This window comes from Myodes glareolus, chromosome 11 (assembly GCF_982192425.1).
Source record: "Myodes glareolus chromosome 11, mMyoGla1.1, whole genome shotgun sequence".
Classification (NCBI taxonomy): Eukaryota; Metazoa; Chordata; class Mammalia; order Rodentia; family Cricetidae; genus Myodes; species Myodes glareolus.
Window position 1 is genome coordinate 51,952,521 of NC_142036.1, and position 19,021 is coordinate 51,971,541.

The 19,021-nt window shown below is 43.5% G+C and overlaps 1 protein-coding gene across 5 annotated transcripts in view; it reads right to left on the bottom strand.

Annotated features, from left to right (window-relative positions):
• Syt16 (synaptotagmin 16) overlaps nucleotides 1-19,021 on the bottom strand; it is a 242,553-nt gene that overhangs the window by 144,864 nt on the left and 78,668 nt on the right. For 2 of the 5 annotated variants that reach the window (XM_085697533.2, XM_085697532.2), the window contains exon 1: nucleotides 3,645-3,759. The exons of 1 other annotated variant lie outside the window; for it this stretch is intronic. In XM_085697533.2, the coding sequence (XP_085553659.2) occupies nucleotides 3,645-3,753 (109 nt within the window). In that variant the 5' untranslated portion in view covers nucleotides 3,754-3,759. Of the gene's footprint in view, nucleotides 1-3,585; nucleotides 3,760-19,021 lie in introns of those variants that run through there. 2 more of the 5 variants (XM_085697528.2, XM_087911751.1) reach the window with 1 other exon arrangement.

Sequence of the window (19,021 nt, forward strand, 5' to 3'; positions counted from 1 at the left end):
AGCCGCTTCTGTTGTGTGAGCATCGGCCTGTAAACAGTTAATCACGGTGACCTTCTCCTCCCTGGCGCACTTCTGGCAACTGATGACTCCTGGGAAAGTAGTGGTCATAGTTCCAAACCCATGGTCACGTAGACGGTCTAGATTCAATCAGAGTCAAAAACCAAAGACGTGGATGAGGGAAGTGGACCACTAGGGAGGTGGGGGTCAAGGTGTCAGGAGAAAGAGGAGATAGGGTAAGAGTAAACAGAGTGACAGATTGCACTGTGTGCACGCATGAAATTCTCAAGGAACAGATTGATTTTAAAGTACAGATATATTCTGGTTCTACCCTGCTCCCAGAAATGGATAAAAGAAGGTAAAATACCCAGTTGGCTTTTAATTTATCTCCTCAATAAAAATATAAATAAAATAAAATAATAAAAAAATAACCATCGGCAGAGAATTCGACAAGCAAGTACTCCAAGAACCGCAACTAGATGGAGACACTTTGGAGGTAGGACGACCAACATATTCGTTTTCTATTGCTGCCGGAGTAATGATCACCAACAGAGGCTTAGAAGAACATAAACACACTAGCGTACTTGGTCATAAATCCAAAAGAAGTCTCATTAGGCTAAGAACAAGGTCCAGGAGCACTGCCTTCCCTTCTGGAAACATGAGGAGAAAAAATCGCCTGCATTTTTCTGCCTCTACAGGAAGCTTAGATTCCTTGACTCGTGGTCTTTTTCTCTGCGATCAAATTGTCGCCAGTGACTCGATCTGCCCTGCTGTATCTGCTTTCCTCTTCTGTTCCACTCTTATGGTACTGGCCTCACCTCAAGAGTTCAGGACATTCTTCTGTTTCAAGATCAGTCGTTAGCGATCTCAGTTCCCACCCCCCCAAAAAATAACATTATTACCAGTTATTGTGCCACATAACAGAAACACGGGTCCTGGTGGTGGGGTGAATGTGGAGGTTACACTCGAGCCCTGGAAGAGAGAAGGCAGCTCCATCTGAGACCAAGATTGAAAGCTGTAGACTTTGCAGTCTGTCAGGGAATGAGAGTCTGGGTACCAGGTACCAGCTATTACCAGTCATGGAAGCAAGAAATACACACAATGGAGCAATCTGGGGAGAAAGACAGCATGGGAGGTGCTCATTCCATCGGAGTATCTGTGTCCTGTAGCATTTAGCTTTGTGAGCAACTGATGGGGAGGGTGGCTTGCACTAAAGTCAAATAAGCAGGTGATGGACGCTTTCAGAAAGCGCATGGGCTCAGCAAGGGAGAAGCTCAAGCTCCTTACTAGAGTCACACAGAAAAACAGAGAAGCCTGGCTTTATGGACATGATCATTTTTACTCAGATTTACAAACATGGGATAACATGGGAACATGACATGGGGCAAAGAAGGATTAGTATCGAGGTGTATTACACAAGCTGGCCTTTTGTGCTCAATTAAAACGATAGAGAAATGTGCCTTGCGTTTCTGTAAATTATAAAGTATATGTGCAAGTTAAACACAGCATATAGCTGCCTGTGTATACGTCAGCCTGGTAGGCAACGTTGTTACACAAAGGCTACAGTGTGTTTGCAGCAGTCTGAACTAGTTTTGCAATAAAAATGCTGCAAGTTGTATAACACCGGAAGGCATATTTAAGTCACTACAAGTTTCCCATCACTCATAGCTAATTCAGGAACACCCTGGCTAAGATACTATCTTTTAGAAACAGACACGGAGAAAATTAATAGAGCCCATCTGGTCCCACAAAGTCACCTTCTTGTAACACATTCGGCAGTAACAGCACCAGAGAAATTTCAAACTGGCCCTCCACAGCAACCTGAGAGCAAAGACCAAAGTCCGAATAAATGGACTGGTTCACCCCTGCCCAACCACAGCTGTGCGCACATCTCCCTGAACCGTTCTAAAGCCAGAAGGAGTGCTGTGGTAGGAATTAGTCATCCAGTAAACTCAAGTAGGACAGAGGGCCCAGAAGGGACCGGTGGCTTCCTCAGGGGATCTCAGACCCACCCTGGCTAACTCAAACCCCACTTAATCTTCTACAACTCCTTCTGTGCCGTTCCTCCTCAGTATGTCTGCTTTCCTTCCTCTCTGTCGGAAAGTTTAAATGTCAAGATTTTTTTAAATTTCATAACCCATGACTCAGTTCTCAAGCAATTCCAATCATGTTTTCTCTAGCCACCAAACCTGAAGGGTTAGTCAACAGGCTTGGCCAGCCAGCTTCCCAGAGCCGGCTTCAAATTGTTCGCAGACATGTTCTGAGTACTGCTATAACTAACTCCGTGAATAAAATCAGGTCCTGGATCCCCTGGTCCGTTTTTCCACTGAGCTGCAGGGTAGATTAAAAAGGGAAAAATTTAAAAAGCAAATTGTAGGCAGTGCTGAGGAGGGGACCTACCAGACATGTTTAGTTTGGGGGTTGGAGGGCATTTAGCAATATTCTTGTTCCGCCGTACAAACCATGTCTCCCCACGCTCACAGGTTGTCACTAATGACTATGCACACAGGAAGTGCCAGGCTCCTGTGTACTAAGGCTCCTCTCTCCCTGCCAGCCATGGTGCTTTGCCAGGTGCTTCTTTCCCAACTAATGTGCTTAACCTCATTATCATGGCCCTGACAACCAGCTGTGTGCTGTGCTCTAGCCCAGAGAGAAGCAGGGCTTCCCTTTTGACCCAAATTATTTTTTAGAGAACTAACCAGACACTTCTAACGTGCCTCTGAACAGAGGAGGAGCCAATATCCCCAGACAAGAGCCCATTAAAGCCTAGACCCTTGCAAATGACAATCACTGAAACAGCAGCACCTGTTCTCCCAAGCCCCCAAAGGCTCAGCTTTGCACCTAGATGGAAAAGAATCAGCTGCGTGTAAAGCCAAGCTCTGTTGCCATGGATTTTCACTGGCTGTACATCGCTAATCCTCCTATATGTGGTCTCCTGGCCAGGTACCTAGACTTGTGGGAATCTACACAAGGCTCAACGCCCTATGTCAAAGTCAAAGCTAGTACACAAATTTACACATTCACAGGAAAGCAAAACTTGAGTCATAACCTCACTTCCTACACTTTACTACTCAGTAAAGGGCTTTCCAGCACCCTCTTCCCCGGAAGCCCCTGAACGTCCATTCTTATCGCTGTGATGGAAAGAGCAAACCTGGTCGCTACTCATTCATTAATTCATCTAGTCCCACTTCAATTTTTAACCTCCTCTATTTCATGTAGAGGTCAAGGGATGGCCTGTGGCTCAGAGCCATAAAGCATTTCAATTTTCAGCAGTAAGAAGCATACCTTAGCTCACAAGAAGACAAAGTTCTTCTAGGCCAAATATCAAATTAATATCTATCAAAGTTCTTGAACGTTTCCAGCAACAACCTTCCAAAGTTAGCCCTAGGAGAATCTAAAAGAACGTCCCACTCATCAGGTCCTATAGAGCCTTCACAAGAGCAAAGCGAGTGTGAAGCAGACACAAGGCTTGCTTGTGAGCTGATTCAACAGTGGCTTCAGGGGTACCCGCTATTTCCTGCACAGGCAACCCCATCATCACCCCCACTCCTCCTATGAGTAGATTACTCTGGCTTCCTCTCCCTCTACCTTACAATGTGTTGGCCTTAACGCCGTGTTCTCCAGCTGCGCACGGTGACAGTTCTCACCTGGCCGGGAGAAGGAAAAGCTGGCTGCTTGTTTGCCTGTGAGACTCACCACACCAATGTTTGCTGAGGAGGAGGAGGAGGAGGAGAAGCATGTTTGACTCACCACCATTGCGGTGAGAACCGTCTGCCTTAGGAATTTAATAAGCATATTTTTTCAAAAAAAATATCACCACCTGTTCAGTGGAGTTATTAGTTCTTCCTTGACGGGCAAAATGATCTTCCTGAAAGTTGTGCTTCGGGTTGTTAATCTGTCAAACTGCAAGTGGTATTCCCTTCAACGGACAGATATGCGCTGCTGTGCTAAGTAAACCCAGACACCTACCATAAATATTTCCATTAATCATAAAAGGGACTTTCTCTTATTTGTGCCTATAGTCCCCATATTGAAAAGCAAATACAAGATGACAGATGGGATTCTGACGAAGACAAAATGCCTAGTCTCCTGAGAACACAAGCTGGGATGGAATTCAGGATTCCTCGCCTTTGGACTAATCACACCGTCTCAGGATAGCTCCATGGAGCTTCGGGCAGAGGTAAAGCCATGACTTGCAGAATTTAAAACTAGGAGGATCACAGAAGGTCAAAACCACACTGATTCTGCATGGTGAGATATGAAGGCAGAGGCCATTCTGGTGAGGTTTCTCCCTGGAACCCGAAAAAAATGAAGCCTGTGGAATGAAACATCACTGCTGCTGCTCGGTTGTAGTGGATTCTAGACTCTCCTCTTTGTGCAAGAGGAGCCAAGTGATCACAGCTGAGAAAAAGTTACAGAATATCTAGTTAGCCTATTTTCCACACAAAAGAAAGACAGCCGGTATTTTAATTGTGTCCACACAAGAGACAGAAAGCAAGCAGGCGAGCTCAGTTACAGGAGACCACACAACAGAGACTCCTGCTTACGGGGCCGACTACACCCTCTGAAACATGAAAGCTTTGAACCTTCTCCACGCACAGAGCCTTGTAGAAGGTCCCTTAATAACCATCCAAAAGGCCTCTGAGGCTCCCTAAGAAGAGAATTTCGTCTTCCCGAGTGACAATGACCAGCACCTTCGTGCCATCCACATGCAACCAGGACACCAAAATAATTCCTCTTGCACAACCTCACTCTTCAGAGTTGAAGATGCTGGCCTTCCAGGTGACCGTGATTAGACATGATCGCTACACTCCTTTATTCTCCTGGCTATATGTTTCTCTTTCCAAAGCAAAAAAAAAAAAAAAAAAAAAAGGCAGACTTTTCTAGAAAATGAAATAGTATGCTTCAAAATTAATTGAGATCTGTCTGCTAACCAGAGATGTACAGAGATAAATACTCATTATTAGAGGTGTTGCAGAAACAATACAAGGACCCAGAGAGAATAAATGGAATATACAGTCTCTGAAGTCTACTCCCATCTGAGACATCATGAGTAAATCATACAGCAGAGTCTTGAGATGTCGCTCAGATGGCAGAGCGCTTGCCTAGAGCCCCGAGTCTGAGCCCCAGCGTCATGAAATCCAGGTGTGGTGGTCCATGCCTATCATACCAGCTCTCAGTCAATGGAGACAGGAGGATCGGGAGCTCAAGGTTATTCTCTGCTACACAGCAAGGCTGAGGCCAGCCTGGGCTATGAGAGACCTTGTCTTAAAAACAAACAAGAAAATAGTATGTCGTTGGTAATTTCTTCACAGAGCGGGCTCTGAGAACTAGATGCTGTATTTCCTGTGAGACTTAACCACACATAGAACTTCTTTTCCTTTCATTTTGAGGATTAACTTGGTCAAACTTCTTTTTAGCTACAAAGAAAGCAACTTCCTTCTAGTACCTGGTGTCTCACTCAGAAGCCACAAAATAACTCCTGTGTGATTCTCTGTCCATTAAAACCTGCCTGCTAGGGCGTGTTGCCCACCGTTCCTGATAGTTAAATTAAGCGCTCGCTTATTTAGAATATATATTTTATGGATAGTTTACCATGTACCACGCACATTCTAGAGACACAGCCAGGATTGAAGCAGAAATGGCCCCTACCCACATGGAGTAGACATGGCCTTGGTCCTATGCCAGCTTTACCATAACCTTGGTCCTAGAATTTTTAGACTCTTGCCTTTTTCCATTCTTGTGAAATCCAAATCTTTTCCCTGAAGGAGGCAGAATATCAGTTGTGTACAGGCCCCAAACAGCTTCCAGACAATTCTTCCAGGACTCTACCTTCAAGTGTGGGGACTATGGCTCATTTCAGGTGAAAAGTGAGATGCATATAATCATCGCATCAAAAACTACTGGTAGACCCCCCCGAGCCAAAGCACGGAGAACAGTCCAAACTCAGACTGACCAGGAGACTTGCCCCCAAGAGAACAAACAGTGTGCACCTAGGAGCACAGCAATGGCACAACTTTCCAAGAGCTGGAGAAGCGCTTCCTTTCTTTGCACATTAATTATAATGGGTCTAAACAGTGCTAACTAGTTTCTGAAGTAATCTTGGAAAGTGTTTGTTTTCCACATTTTTAAGTGCTGAGAATATAATTAGCTACTTAGATTTGAATGCTAATACAGCAGTTTGTGTCCACACTGAGCACTCTTTGTACAACACGCGATGCGATGCTAATCCATGCCAAGATTTTCGTCCACAATCACAAATTAACAAAAACTGGCCGTAAGCGTTCCTCTCGCACTGCCCTGAAGCTCCGTTGTCAAGACTTAACACCCTCTAACCCATGTGTGGGGACTCACCCCAGGTATAAACATCTGAGAGGAGGTGAAAGGGGAGGGGGAGTCTTGAGGGGGCAGCCGAGAGCGTTGTATGCCAGGCACTCCTAGACTACCATGCCAGCGCACGCTAGCCACTCCCTGCTGGCTGTTCTCTCCTTCTTCCTTAGCAATAGAACCACCGACTTATAACTAGGCTCGGGATGGACCAGAATAAAGAAGGAATCTCAGAATCTCCGACATGATGAGACCATGTAACTAGGGGATGCAATGCGATGAAAGAACACATTCTCTGGGTAGCTGAGAGATGTGCTGAGAGGGAAGTGGACAGAAACCAACAGCAAGAGACTGGGGAGATGACTCCATCTGTAAGAAAAGCCATTCAGGTTGGCGCGCACTTGTAATCCCAGTACTGAGGAGGTGGATACATAGCAATCCCTGGAACTCACTGGTCAACCAGTCAAGCCTACTCAGTGAGTTCCAAGACTGTTTCAAAAACTGTGAACAGCTCCTGAGAGCCAGCACCTGAGGCTGACCTCTGGCCTCCATGAATGTGCACTGTCATACACAAATGTGCACCTTCACAAACATACACGAAGCCCTAAGGTTTAATTACCTGTGGATTTGACTTAGCTGAGATATAAGCTTCTAAGCAGTTTAAAGTATTGCTGTCTTGAGGTACCTGTCATTTACCATTTGATGCAACCCTCATCACAGTGAATTTTTTAAAAATACATATATAGGATTCTTAGTAGCTAGTTACGGGCATCACTATTTTGCAGAATAGGTAACTGGAGAACCTTTCTACCAGGTCCTCTCTTAGCAGCCAGTTTCTACAGTAGAAAGGAAAGCACAGTGGTGTAAGAGGCAAGCACGTCTTGCTGCAGAACACCGATCATAGCACGAACTACATTGTCTATGGAGGGTTTCCGGAGTAGATTAGCACAACAATAGTTCAAGCACTGGAGAGGGACCACACCCCAGTTCTGAAGGCATATACACACCAGGTCTGTGTTTACACGCTAAATGGCTGCTCCTGCTGTTCCTAACACCTATACTCTCAACTGCAGTGACGTCTCCAAGCCTTGCTTTGCAGCCTTATCTGAAAGTCTGCCCGAAGCACTGCACATCATAGTTAGAAGTTCCTTCCACACATGATGACACGCAGGAATCGTTGGCTTGAAGGGCTCAGATCCACAAGACATCATGGGGATGGTGCTGTTTCAGGTTAATTATCTTAATAAGTAATCTTCACCAAATGGCTCTTTCATAGTACCTCACTGTATTACCTGGCACAGTGTTAGGCATAACCAAGGTCATTTGTAGCAACGATATAATATACAAGCCTCTCCCATCTCTTCAGAGTTTATGTCAAATATAATTTCAATGTCTTCACATCCGTTTATCCCATAAAGTTCACCATGAGCAGAAGTCTTTCATACAGGGCACACTGTGTTAACTTTTCTCGACGAGGTATTTAACTATTAAAAGAAAATATTCACTCCTGGAAGAAAATGAAAGGACTGACAGCAATCACAAAACCATTTTAACTGTGGCCTTAATGAAGAATGTAGTCTAATCATTTTTGCCAACATGTTTTTGAAGGGAGGTCAAATTAACAGTGTGTTGATTTTGAGTCTTTACAAAGAAGTGACAGATTGATTTTTAAGCACTTTTAAAAATATATCAAATACTAGATAATTAAGTTTTGACATTCAAACACAAGCTGGAATTCATTTCCATTTGTCTGGCACGGGCATTGGCTGTACTGTGTCCCGGTAACTTTATTAGGCTCTTTGAAGGCTACTATGGCTTTGGTATATAATGTTCCCATCATGGCCCCTATGTTCGACTTGGCCTGTGGGGTGGTGTGCTCTAAAGCTGTAAAACCTTTAAGGGGTGGAGATTTCATAACACAAAGCTACCTAATGACAGAGGATGAAAATAAGGTTTCCTCCAGAATTTATTGGGCTGTCTCTGAAGACACAAATGCACAGCACACACTTCGAAAGACATTTGTTCACTCACTGGCCAAAACACAGGAAGGAAGTGTAATCCAGTGGTGAGGGCAGAAAGCAGGACATTTGACAAAGACAAGCAAGCCTGGAGTCTCCGGCACATCTGCGGGAAACCAGATGAGCAGAAATAAATAGACTGTATCACTGAGATGGATATACTTCAAGCTACGTGCCACCACTTCATGATAAAGGGAAGGTAGAAAGGGAGTGGGTGGCTTTTGTCAGCATCCTTTCTGGGAGTGGATCTGGTGCCACAGTGCCATAATTTGGGCCCCAGTTATTAGAAGACTCCTCTGGTACCCTAAGAACCACTATATACAATTAAAAATTCACAAGGGCCATTCTCTTCCAGGGTGTCTAAAGGAGCAGAATGCATCTATTCATTTCTTCTCTCTACCGATATCAACTTATAAAGTCTTCCTTTTTGCACGTGGTGCTATAGTATGTGCTTTGAAACCACTGTATCAACTGTTAAGTATGTGCCAGATAGTTCCATTGTATAAAAGACCCTGAGCCCACTTTAATGTCGAAAAGAAAACACAGGTGCAAGTACTCACTGAAGGAAAAAAAAAATCAAAGTTTTGATTAAAGCTAAGGCTAGAAGCCTCCTCTGTATGATCTGAGGCCCTTCCTCCTAACCACGCTGATACTTTCGCCCCACCCGGTCCCTGCACACCTTTCGTGGGGTCCCCCTCATATGACTAACGACAACTTGTAGAGGCGCTGACTTGAGTCAGAACATGTTATCAAAGGAGGGGACCAGGCAGAAAGGGCCCCCTGACACTCTTGAGACCCTTACTCTAATGGCTGAAGCCTCAGGCCCTGGGAGCAGCTGCTCAGGCCTGAGGTCAGAGCACTGGGCGTGGACTCCGAGAGCCTCGGAAAGAATGCGTGGCTAGGGCAGATACAAAACTAAATATTGACACTGCCTCCAGAGCAAAGGTTAGAAACGCCGCAGGGACTTCCTGCTAGACAGAAGGCAGCCGGAGAGCGGCCCCCTTGCCCCTGGCAAGTTTGGTTGCCTCAGAGGAGAATTCCAGGTGGGTCAGAAGAGGAAATGGCCAGTGCCTTGTGCAGTTAGGAAATCTGATCTTAGACCTGATAGTGAGCCAAAGGGCAAAGTGGTACCCTGGGCAGGAGGAGAAGGGTCAAAGAAAATGCTCTGCTCCAGACACAGGAGTGACATGGTAACACCTGTGACAAAGAGGTGCTAGGTCCAACTGGAAAGGGTTTCTGAGGGACAGCCGTGTCTTCCTGACTCAGCACAAGGTGCTAAGAAAACAGAAATGATTCGGTAGATGTTCATTCCCCTTGAGGGAGGGGAGAGAAACCAACATTTAAATGTCAGACGTCGCTAACAGACTCGGAGTGAGTATAGGGTTCTACCGGCATGAGGAGGGGGTTCCTTAGCTAGCCTGGTCTGATGGTTCACTGGAAGCAAGCCTGAGACCTTTTGGCTTTAACTTAGTAGACAAGGGTAACTGAAGTCAGGCTACCAAGATTCGAGTCCTGGCTGGACCACTTAACTGCCTAGACAGTCCACTTTACCTTTCTGGGCCTCAGTCTCTTGTATAAGATGGAAGCAAGGATAGCTATCTGCTCCGTGCGTATATTATGAAGAGTGAAGCTAAGGGAGTATCTGGCATACAAAATTAAAACCCATTAAATGTTCCCTCTTCCTGGGGCTGCATAGACTAAGGAACACTCAACCAATCAATGACTGCAAACCTTTGGGCTGAGGCTAATCAAAAGGACATCTGTCCTAACGTGGCTTCACCTAAATGCCTACAGTCTATCTAGACACCTGATTGAAGGGCTCGGGCAGACAGCTCTGTATACAAGCCCACAGGCAGGGATGAGTTGGGGCTCTAATAAATTATACCTGGAGATGTAAAGTTGATAAATGATCAGATAGAATAAATCTTTCTCTGGAGCTATAAATCTGCTAATGATCAGGCGGTTGTCATCATAGCAATGGATGAGATCACTTACGGAGAAAACGTGAAAAAGAAGATCATGACGGAGTTCCTCCTAACAGCTCAAACACTTCAGGTCAGGAGAGTAAGGGGCAACCAGGAAAAATATGAGACAGGAAGAAACTACCAACGAATATGGGAAAAAAGTAAGCCACATGTCACCCAGGTGGATGAGAGTCAACATGGGCCAAGGCGTAGGAGCAGAGCAGAGAAAGAAAGGAGGATGCAGACATTTCTGGCAGTTCAGAGCCTCCCCAGTTTCTACTGCGAGGTAACAGTGGTGGGGTAAAACTGACACAAGCGTCGTCACACAGCGGTGACACTCGTTTGACAGCTCAAGGAAAGATGAGTGGGCTAGGGAGGTTTGAACCAAGATAGAGGTCTGGTCCAAAGCGAGAGTCAGCCAACTCTTCCTGGAAGCTATGTGGATAGTATCCATGAGAAGCATAATAATGCTACCTTAGGCCTGTGCTCCAATCCCTAGAATCTGTAGATATGGGCTAAGGAGAATCAAGGTTCTAAGTTGTCAATGAGGTGACCTTCAAATGAGAGATTATATGAAATTTTTCAGATGAGACTTGTGAAATCTTGACCATCCTTAGAAGTAGAAGGGTGGGGGAGGGTGCAACGAGATGCCAGTGGGCAAAAGCGCTTGCTGCCCGTCCTGAGGTTTTGAAGTCAATCCCCAGGATTCGTATGGTACAAGAGAACCAACTCCTGCGAGTTTTTTGTCCTCTGTCCTTCACATGTGTTGTGGTATGTACTAAATAAATTTAATTTCAAAGTAAACGGAAGGGGGAAGCAGGAAGATAATGCAACAGATGGAAGCAGGAAAAGATACCAATCCACTGTTACTCTGAAACAGAGCCATAAGGCCACAGAGCTGGGTGGCCTCTACATAAGCAACTAGATGGACAGTCCCTTGGTGCCTCCAGGAAGGGCACAGCTCTGCTGACGCCTAGATTCTATCTCAGGAAGGTACATGTCAGACATATGACCCACAAACAACGATAATGGATTTGCACACCTCTGTGCATCCACTGTGCGGTAACTTGCCACATCAGCAATAAGAAACTAAAGCATGTCTTTGTGAAACACCAACCTGCGTTCATTGACTGACAACATCAACACATTTCTACAAGACTGGCATGTTGATCCATTCGTGGACATTTGTATTCTGGCAAAGTTAAAGTATGTTCCCATTGGGGAAGTACCTGCCTATAGAACTGCACTGGAAATTACTGCCAGGAGAAAAGCTAAAGAGATGGTCTTCTGGCAACAGGTGAGCTGCCAGGACAGCACCCAGGTCCTGTCTTCCCTTCTGGAATGCATTTCCATATGCTGAGTTTTGCTTATTACTGATATCATCGTTATCATTATCATTAGTGTTAGTATTATTAGTATTGGTAGTATTTCTGGAGCTAGAATGCTTTTCCTGACTCCCAGATCTCTACCCTGTGTTTCTCTGACACCCAGAAACGCCTGGCCCACGTGGTCACACTATCAACTATGTTTGTTCTCAGGGTGTGCCTTCTGCTGCTGTTTTTCACTCAGATAATTCATATTCATTGTAGAAAAATCAGAACGCAGGCAAGCAAAAGAAAAGGTACATCACTGTAATCCCACCCACAGCATATCATTGCTTTTTTTGCATTTTCAAATGTATCTTTGAGAATGCTATATTAATATTTATACATGTGTTTTGTTTTTAAAATGCAACCATCCTCCTATAAAACACTGTGCTCTTCTTACTAGGAAAATACATTTGAAATACAGTTCTTAAAGACGACAAAGTATTTCCAACATAAGAATAATGCCATAACATATTGATCTCTTTATCATTGGGAGTTTCCTTCATGCTCCTCTTCCGTGTTCCCTCCCTTCATTCTCTTTTCTTGCAGACATATTTGGTCACCACCATCTACTGATTTTAGGTCAGTCATGACTATTGCCGTACTCACTCTAGAGGAGAGTTTCAGCCTGCCATCTGCTCTCCCGTGTGACTGACCGTAGAGATCTCTGAGTCCCTCTAACCAGAATACTAGATAATGCGGAGATCTATGTGTGCTTAAAGCAGAATGAGTATAACCTTTATTAATGCTTCCAGAGACCAGCAATCTGTATCTATCTGAAAATCCCCAAAGTGCTAAAACTTTGGTTACTAAGACAACATTCTGTATTTACCGTCACTTATAAAGCAGTAGTGTGTTTATTAAAAAAATAAAAGCCATATAAAGAATGGTCCTGATTGTCATTTTCAAGTGCCTAAAAAGTCAATTCAAGGGGCTGGAGAGAGGACACAGTGGTTAAGAGCATTGCCTGCTCTTCCAAAGGTTCTAAGTTCAATCCCCAGCAACCACATGGTGGCTCACAACCATCTGTAATGAGGTCTGGTGCCCTCTTCTGGCCTGCAGACATACACATAGACAGAATATTGCATACATAATAAACAAATAAATATTTTAAAAATAAATAAATAAAAATTTAAAAAGTAAAAAATTCAATTCAAGTAGATTTCAGCAAAAAAGAGAAGGGGCTAGAGGGACTGTTTCACATGTTTCAGATTTAAGCAAACCCAGATGCTCAAACCCAGTATCACAGAGAGATCACACTCTGGACTGACTGCCTGGCTCTGCTTTCAGTGGGCTTAAGGCGGTGGTTCTCCACCTTTCTGATGCTGTAACCCTTTAATACAGCCCTCATGTTGTGGTGATCCCCCAACCATAAAATTATCTTCACTGCTACTTCATAACTGTAATTTTGCTGTTATGAATTGTAATGTAAATATCTGTGTTTTCTGGTACTCTTTAGGCGAACCCCAGAGAAAGGATCATTCAACCCCGAAATGGGTGGAGACCTACAGGTTAAGAACTGCTGATTTACAGTTTTGGTGGTGAGCCTAGCCTTTAACAGCTGAGCCATCCCTCCATCCCAGCATCAAACGTGCAGTGGAGACCAGGGGCCTCCAACCAGACCATGACTTGGCAATGAATTCTTGCAAGCAAAGATGTATGGACAAGGGGGTATATAACGTGACTTGTTGGGTCGCACTGCAACTTCCATGATGAGATTTTTAATTCTTTCCCTTTTTATTTATTTTTTATTTTCTCATTTTATTTTCTTCATTTTTTTCTCTTGAATTTTACTTTAGTCCAGTTTGGGGGGGGGCAAAGTACAGAAGTGGAGGGCAGATGAGAAAGACAGGGAATGAATGGAATCAAGATATATGATGTGAAAAACACTTAGAATAAATAAATCTTATTTTAAAAATAAAAGAACCACTGACTTAAGGTTACCACAGCAACGGCCAGTTTCTGTCATTGTGATTTCAAGTCCAGCAAAACATACAGTGCCCATTATGCTTGCTCTCAGATCTCAGGAGTGGGTCTTACTGGATCACTCGGGTAATAAACTTGGTCCTTACTGTCCACAGAATGGCCAGACCCACTGACCTGGTTACAGTTGGATCTTAGACCTCTCATTCTTCATACTAAAAACAGCCCCAAAAAGGTAGGATGAGCTTACTGAAAGAGAAATGGACAGTGTGTAAGAAGAACAGTAGACATCTTGAAAGTATGGAACTTTCTAGCATGGTGTTGTTAACTTTTTGAGGTCACAAACCTCTCAGAGATTCAGAGTAAGATTTTTTTACAGAAGAAATCAAGCAAAAGTCAGCAGAAAAGCGTAAGGTTTTACATACGATGCAATTGTGGCTGAGAAATGCATTTTCCTTCATATCAGCAGAATATAAAGGGACCTTATAAAGAGTTATGTTTCCTGCTTATTCTTGCTACAAGCATCAATTTGTGTTTCTTGAACAAAGATTAAAATGAATCCAAATGCTTCCCCTAGGGGAAAAAGTTCTGCTCAAAGGTAAATCTCAACAAGATTTGAAGATGTTTAATTTGAATAAGCTGAACCTGGGAGAGACACTTTAAGATAGAATTTAAGCCATCTTTAATATTGAATCGGTGTTTCATTTTGGTAGCAGCTATTCATGAAAAGTGACTTCCAAACACGTGCAGTGACAGTGAGTCAGGACTCCCCTCCTTCACCTTGACAGACAGCTCCTATCTGGGAAAGCAAGAGCGGTCCAAGGCTCCTGTTGAATTTACAGAACGCTACTTCCTTTGTCCTCAAACACATGAGATCATCTTTGGCAGCTACTGTAGCATTGATGCACTGATGTCAGCAGAAGAAAGATTAATAATCCATACTTTAATTTAACCTTCAAATGAGTTGTGCGGTTTCCAGAAGTCTGAAGAACATTGCCGTGGAAAGACGAGTTGATAAGGCACACTGGAGCCTGGCACAGAGAAGTCAACTTTCCAGCAATGGACTACATAGCGTTATCATCTTCATTATAGGGGCGATATGACCCCAAAACATTCCATTGCGATGAGTGTTGGGAAATAAGAGTAACTAGTTAGTAAATATGTGTGTGTATTTACATTCATAAATATAATTAATAAACTCTTCCCTGTTGGTTGGTTCTAAGGGTTTCCTACTTCTCTACAAAAATAATTCTTAATTTGTTCCTATAGTTCAAATGAAGGCTTCAAATTTTCCACATTATCTAGACACAATGGTATATACCCAAGATCCCAGCATTAGCAGGCTGAGGCAGGATGTTCATGAAGAAATGCATTTCCTTCACATCAGCAGAGTATACGAGGATCTTATGAACAGTATTAAGACCAGCCTGGGCTACACATCAAGATCCAGTCTCAGAAGGAAAAAGTGTACTCCAATTCCTTTTTATGTTTAATGTTTTATTCATTCCTTTAGGGTTTTGTTCAACATATTTTGATCATATTCACCTTCCCAACGCTTTTCCCTCATTCTTTTTTATGTCTGGGCTTTATATATGCATGTATGTACTGTGTAAATCATACATGTATGTTTTAAATTTATGTTCTTTCAATATTAGCTCCATGAGAAAAGGACCCTTGTTCCCTTCACTGCTGTCCTTCTCTTAGCCAAAGAGCTAAAGCCATGTTCATCCATCAGTTTTATAACAAAAAGGCTCATATTTTGTTCACCATCTGGCTCTCTTTGCTGTCCTACTTAAGCAATTCGGAACATGCCAGGAGCTAGTAAATAAGGAGAAGAGTGGTGGAAAGAGGCTGGGTCAGATCATGTGCCAGCGATAAGCTACGTTAGAATTTGGATCTGATTCTCTTCGTGGTGGGAAACGATTAGCAGGTTTGGCTTGAGTAGAGCAGGGCCCAATTTGTGACTTAAAAGTTTACTTTGCTGTTCTGGAAGAACCGGCCAGAAGGAGAAGGTGGGGAGAAGGAGGTTAGTTAGAAAATCCGAGGGAGGGATAAGGATGATTTGTGCCTGGCTGGCAATAATGGAGGGGCAGCCAAACCAACAGGTATGCCTGAGAAACCAATACGGCATTCAAAAAAATTGTCTAGAATGACTCCAAGAAGTTTGGCTTCAGAAAACAGATAATGCCACTTTACAGAGCTGCGGGGTGGTAGAAGAGGGGCAGGTGGGAGGAGAGCTTGGAAGTCTGGCTTAGTCCTCCCATTCATCTAGAGATGCTTAGTGGACCCCAAGTGAAGACTCTGACTAGACAGGTATCTCTGGATGTCAGGTAAGCACTGAAGGCAAAAGGCCATCCCAAGACAGCCAGAATCGTGCCCGGGGACTTCAGCGATGCAGGACTCAACACATAAGCCTTTGGTTTTGCCAACACAGAAAATAGCAAAAACACAGCAAATCTAACAAACAAAAAAACAGTAGGTTTATTCTGCACTTCCTCTGGGTGCAAAGCCCATGCTTTTTCTTGCACTGAAAGGTTTCTCTGGCAAAGAAACTTTGGTTGGGCCTGAGTTTCAAAGGCTTCTCTGCACCTCCAAAACAATACAAGATACTACAGAGAAATCAGTGTCTGCTCACACTGAACAAATTCTGATCTCCTGGGCAATTTCAAAGATGTCCATAGGCTTTACGTTTTTGAAAAGCATAAATACTATATATCAACTTTTTAATTCCAAAGAGAATTCCCACAATATGAAAGAACAGGAGTGACAGCCCTGAGAGACCTTGGGAAACTCATTCATTTACGTGCTAAAGAACTGGGCCTACGTTTCTCTCAGACCAGCTTCAACATACTGAGTTACAGTCAATCCAGAGTTACCCAGTTGTGTGTGGCCTCTCCATTGCCCTGCAGGGAGTCTGCAGATGAGGTGTTGGGCAAACCAAAGCTGTGGCCGCAACTTTTAAAATTAAGCAGCCTCATGAATATCGCCTGCTGTATTTTTTGAAGTGTCAAGCAAGTCCCAGATTTGTTCTCAATCTATCTCTTTAAGGGAGGGGCGAATCTAAACTTATCAAATGATAATCTTGTTTTCTTCTCTTTGCTTTTATTTGAAAATAAAATTCCATGCCCACAACCATAAAATCATCACAATAGTATGCTGTACTTTCTTTAATTTCTATCAATGGGAAATTGTTATATTCCAAACCTGAAACAATTGACAATCTAAAGACATTACTATATATTAACATTAATATATATTAATGTATATATGTCAATAAAATACTTTTTAAAAAAATTCTATGGTCACAGGCAGAGAAAACTAAATCGGGCTGGAAATGGGCTGTAAACTTCCTCACTGTTCATGAGATCTCATGGTAAGAGAATGCGCTATGCATGCTTCTGGGAACAATTGTCAATAGTCTTCCTAGCTGCAGACCTGTATACTACTGATTGACCCACCAGATCGGCCCACTGGTGCAATAACAAGGAACCTGTTGTAGGAGTAAACAATCACTTTCTAACCGGCTCTGAGGTCCACTCCACAGGTAGAAACTTGTATCTGGTACTGTGACCAAGTCAGAAGACAGTGTCTAGGGAGTTCAGAGCCCCTACTGCGGAAATTGCTACTCTTTTTTGCTAAATGGATTGAAGTGTCCATCCAATTACCTTCTAACTATATGTGAGGCCATATAATAAAGTGTTGCTGCCAGTTTCAGTCAGAGAATCTTCTCTTCACCGTGGGCAATGGTGACAGAAGAAACTCACAGCTGGGCAATGTGTGATAAGAACAGGTGATTGTTGAGTGTCCAGCCATTAATGGACATCTGTGTCGCCTCTGCTAAAACTCAGGGAAATTAAAGAAAAGGTGTGGAAAATATGTAAGGGGCAGAGGAGAGGGGAATGATGTGGAAGAATGTCGTTGGTACGTAACGGAGCGGTGACACCCTTGAATTCACAGCAACTGTGGTTACCTACATAAGAACGACACAAGACTGTACCCTCCAACACCTTGCCATGGGGGGAGGAGCTCATGAGGCCCCTCCTACTCCTGATGACTTATACATACTTAATGGTTACTAAGAGAGGGACATACACTTCAGCAGTGTAGTCACCGCTGAGATACCCATGCTCCGCAAACACCCCCGCACTTACCCTCCTGTAAGTAACCCTAACTAAACTCATTGAGAAAGGGGAGGAAGTCAACAAGAGTGAGATGCGAACATAAAATGATCACAGTGGGGGATTATAATCAAAATGTGTTACATACATACATGGAAATGATAGAGTGAAACTCAAAAAGAAACGTCTGCAAGTAGTATACAACAGTATTTGGCGATATGTAACTTTAATGGCTTAAACTGCATTAACTTTCTTATAAGGTGTAAGAAAACGGTCTTATCCTTTGGGCCAACTGAGCAATCTCTTTATATCTATGCACTAAGGTCATAATAAAGTGTACAGTCCTCAAATCCACAGTAGCAAACTGCACCCCCAGAGCCCAGTATAAATTTCATCCTTCTAACAAATATATTTGAGGTGTATTATTTGCATATTGGGCACTAAGGATCTTGGGGTTCAGCAACAAGTCAGAGAGAAAAGCCCTACATGCATGGGCTCCCATTCTAATGGGAGAAACAGACAAGCTAGCCAACAAATATATAGCACGTTTTTATACAATGACACATGTTAAGAGAAAAATTATAGTAAGCCAAGCAAATCACAATAAATCTGAGGTGTCCAAAGGACAGGTGTATGATGCGGGATTCCCGTCTGTATTCTGTGATTACCATTAATGAATAAAGAAAACTGTCTTGGCCTGACAAGGTAGAATAGAGGTAGGCGGAGAAAACTAAACTGAATGCTGGGAGAAAGAAGGGCGGAGTCAGAGAGAAGCCATGGAGCTGTCAGAGATAGACGCTGGGAACTTTAGCTGGCGATACACAGGTTAATAGAAATGGGTTAAATTAATATGTAAGAATTAAACAATAAGAAGCTAGAGCTAATGGGCCAAACAGTGATTTAATTAATACAGTATCTGTGTGATTATTTAGGGGCCAAGTGGCTTGGAACCAACATGCAGCCTCCATACAGGTGTAGGTGGGGGTGAGGATTTTCAATGAATGTGACACTGAGCCAAGATCTGGATGTAATGAGGAAGACCAAGACATCTCATTCCCTAACAGGCGCCATCAGTTCCTGCCTCCTATTACGTCTTTATTCCTTTGTTTGACAACCATTTCTCAAGAGCTTGCCACACCCACGTGTCCCTTCTGAGGCTCTCTGGTGTTTTAGTTTCTCCTGCTTCTCCCTGTTCCTATTAAGAGATTATGAAGACAGGGACTGGGTCTTATTTATCTCTGTGTCTCCTCTGCTGCCGTGTGCACTGGGGAATAAAGTATTCAACGGAGAGAGAAATAGATGGGTGG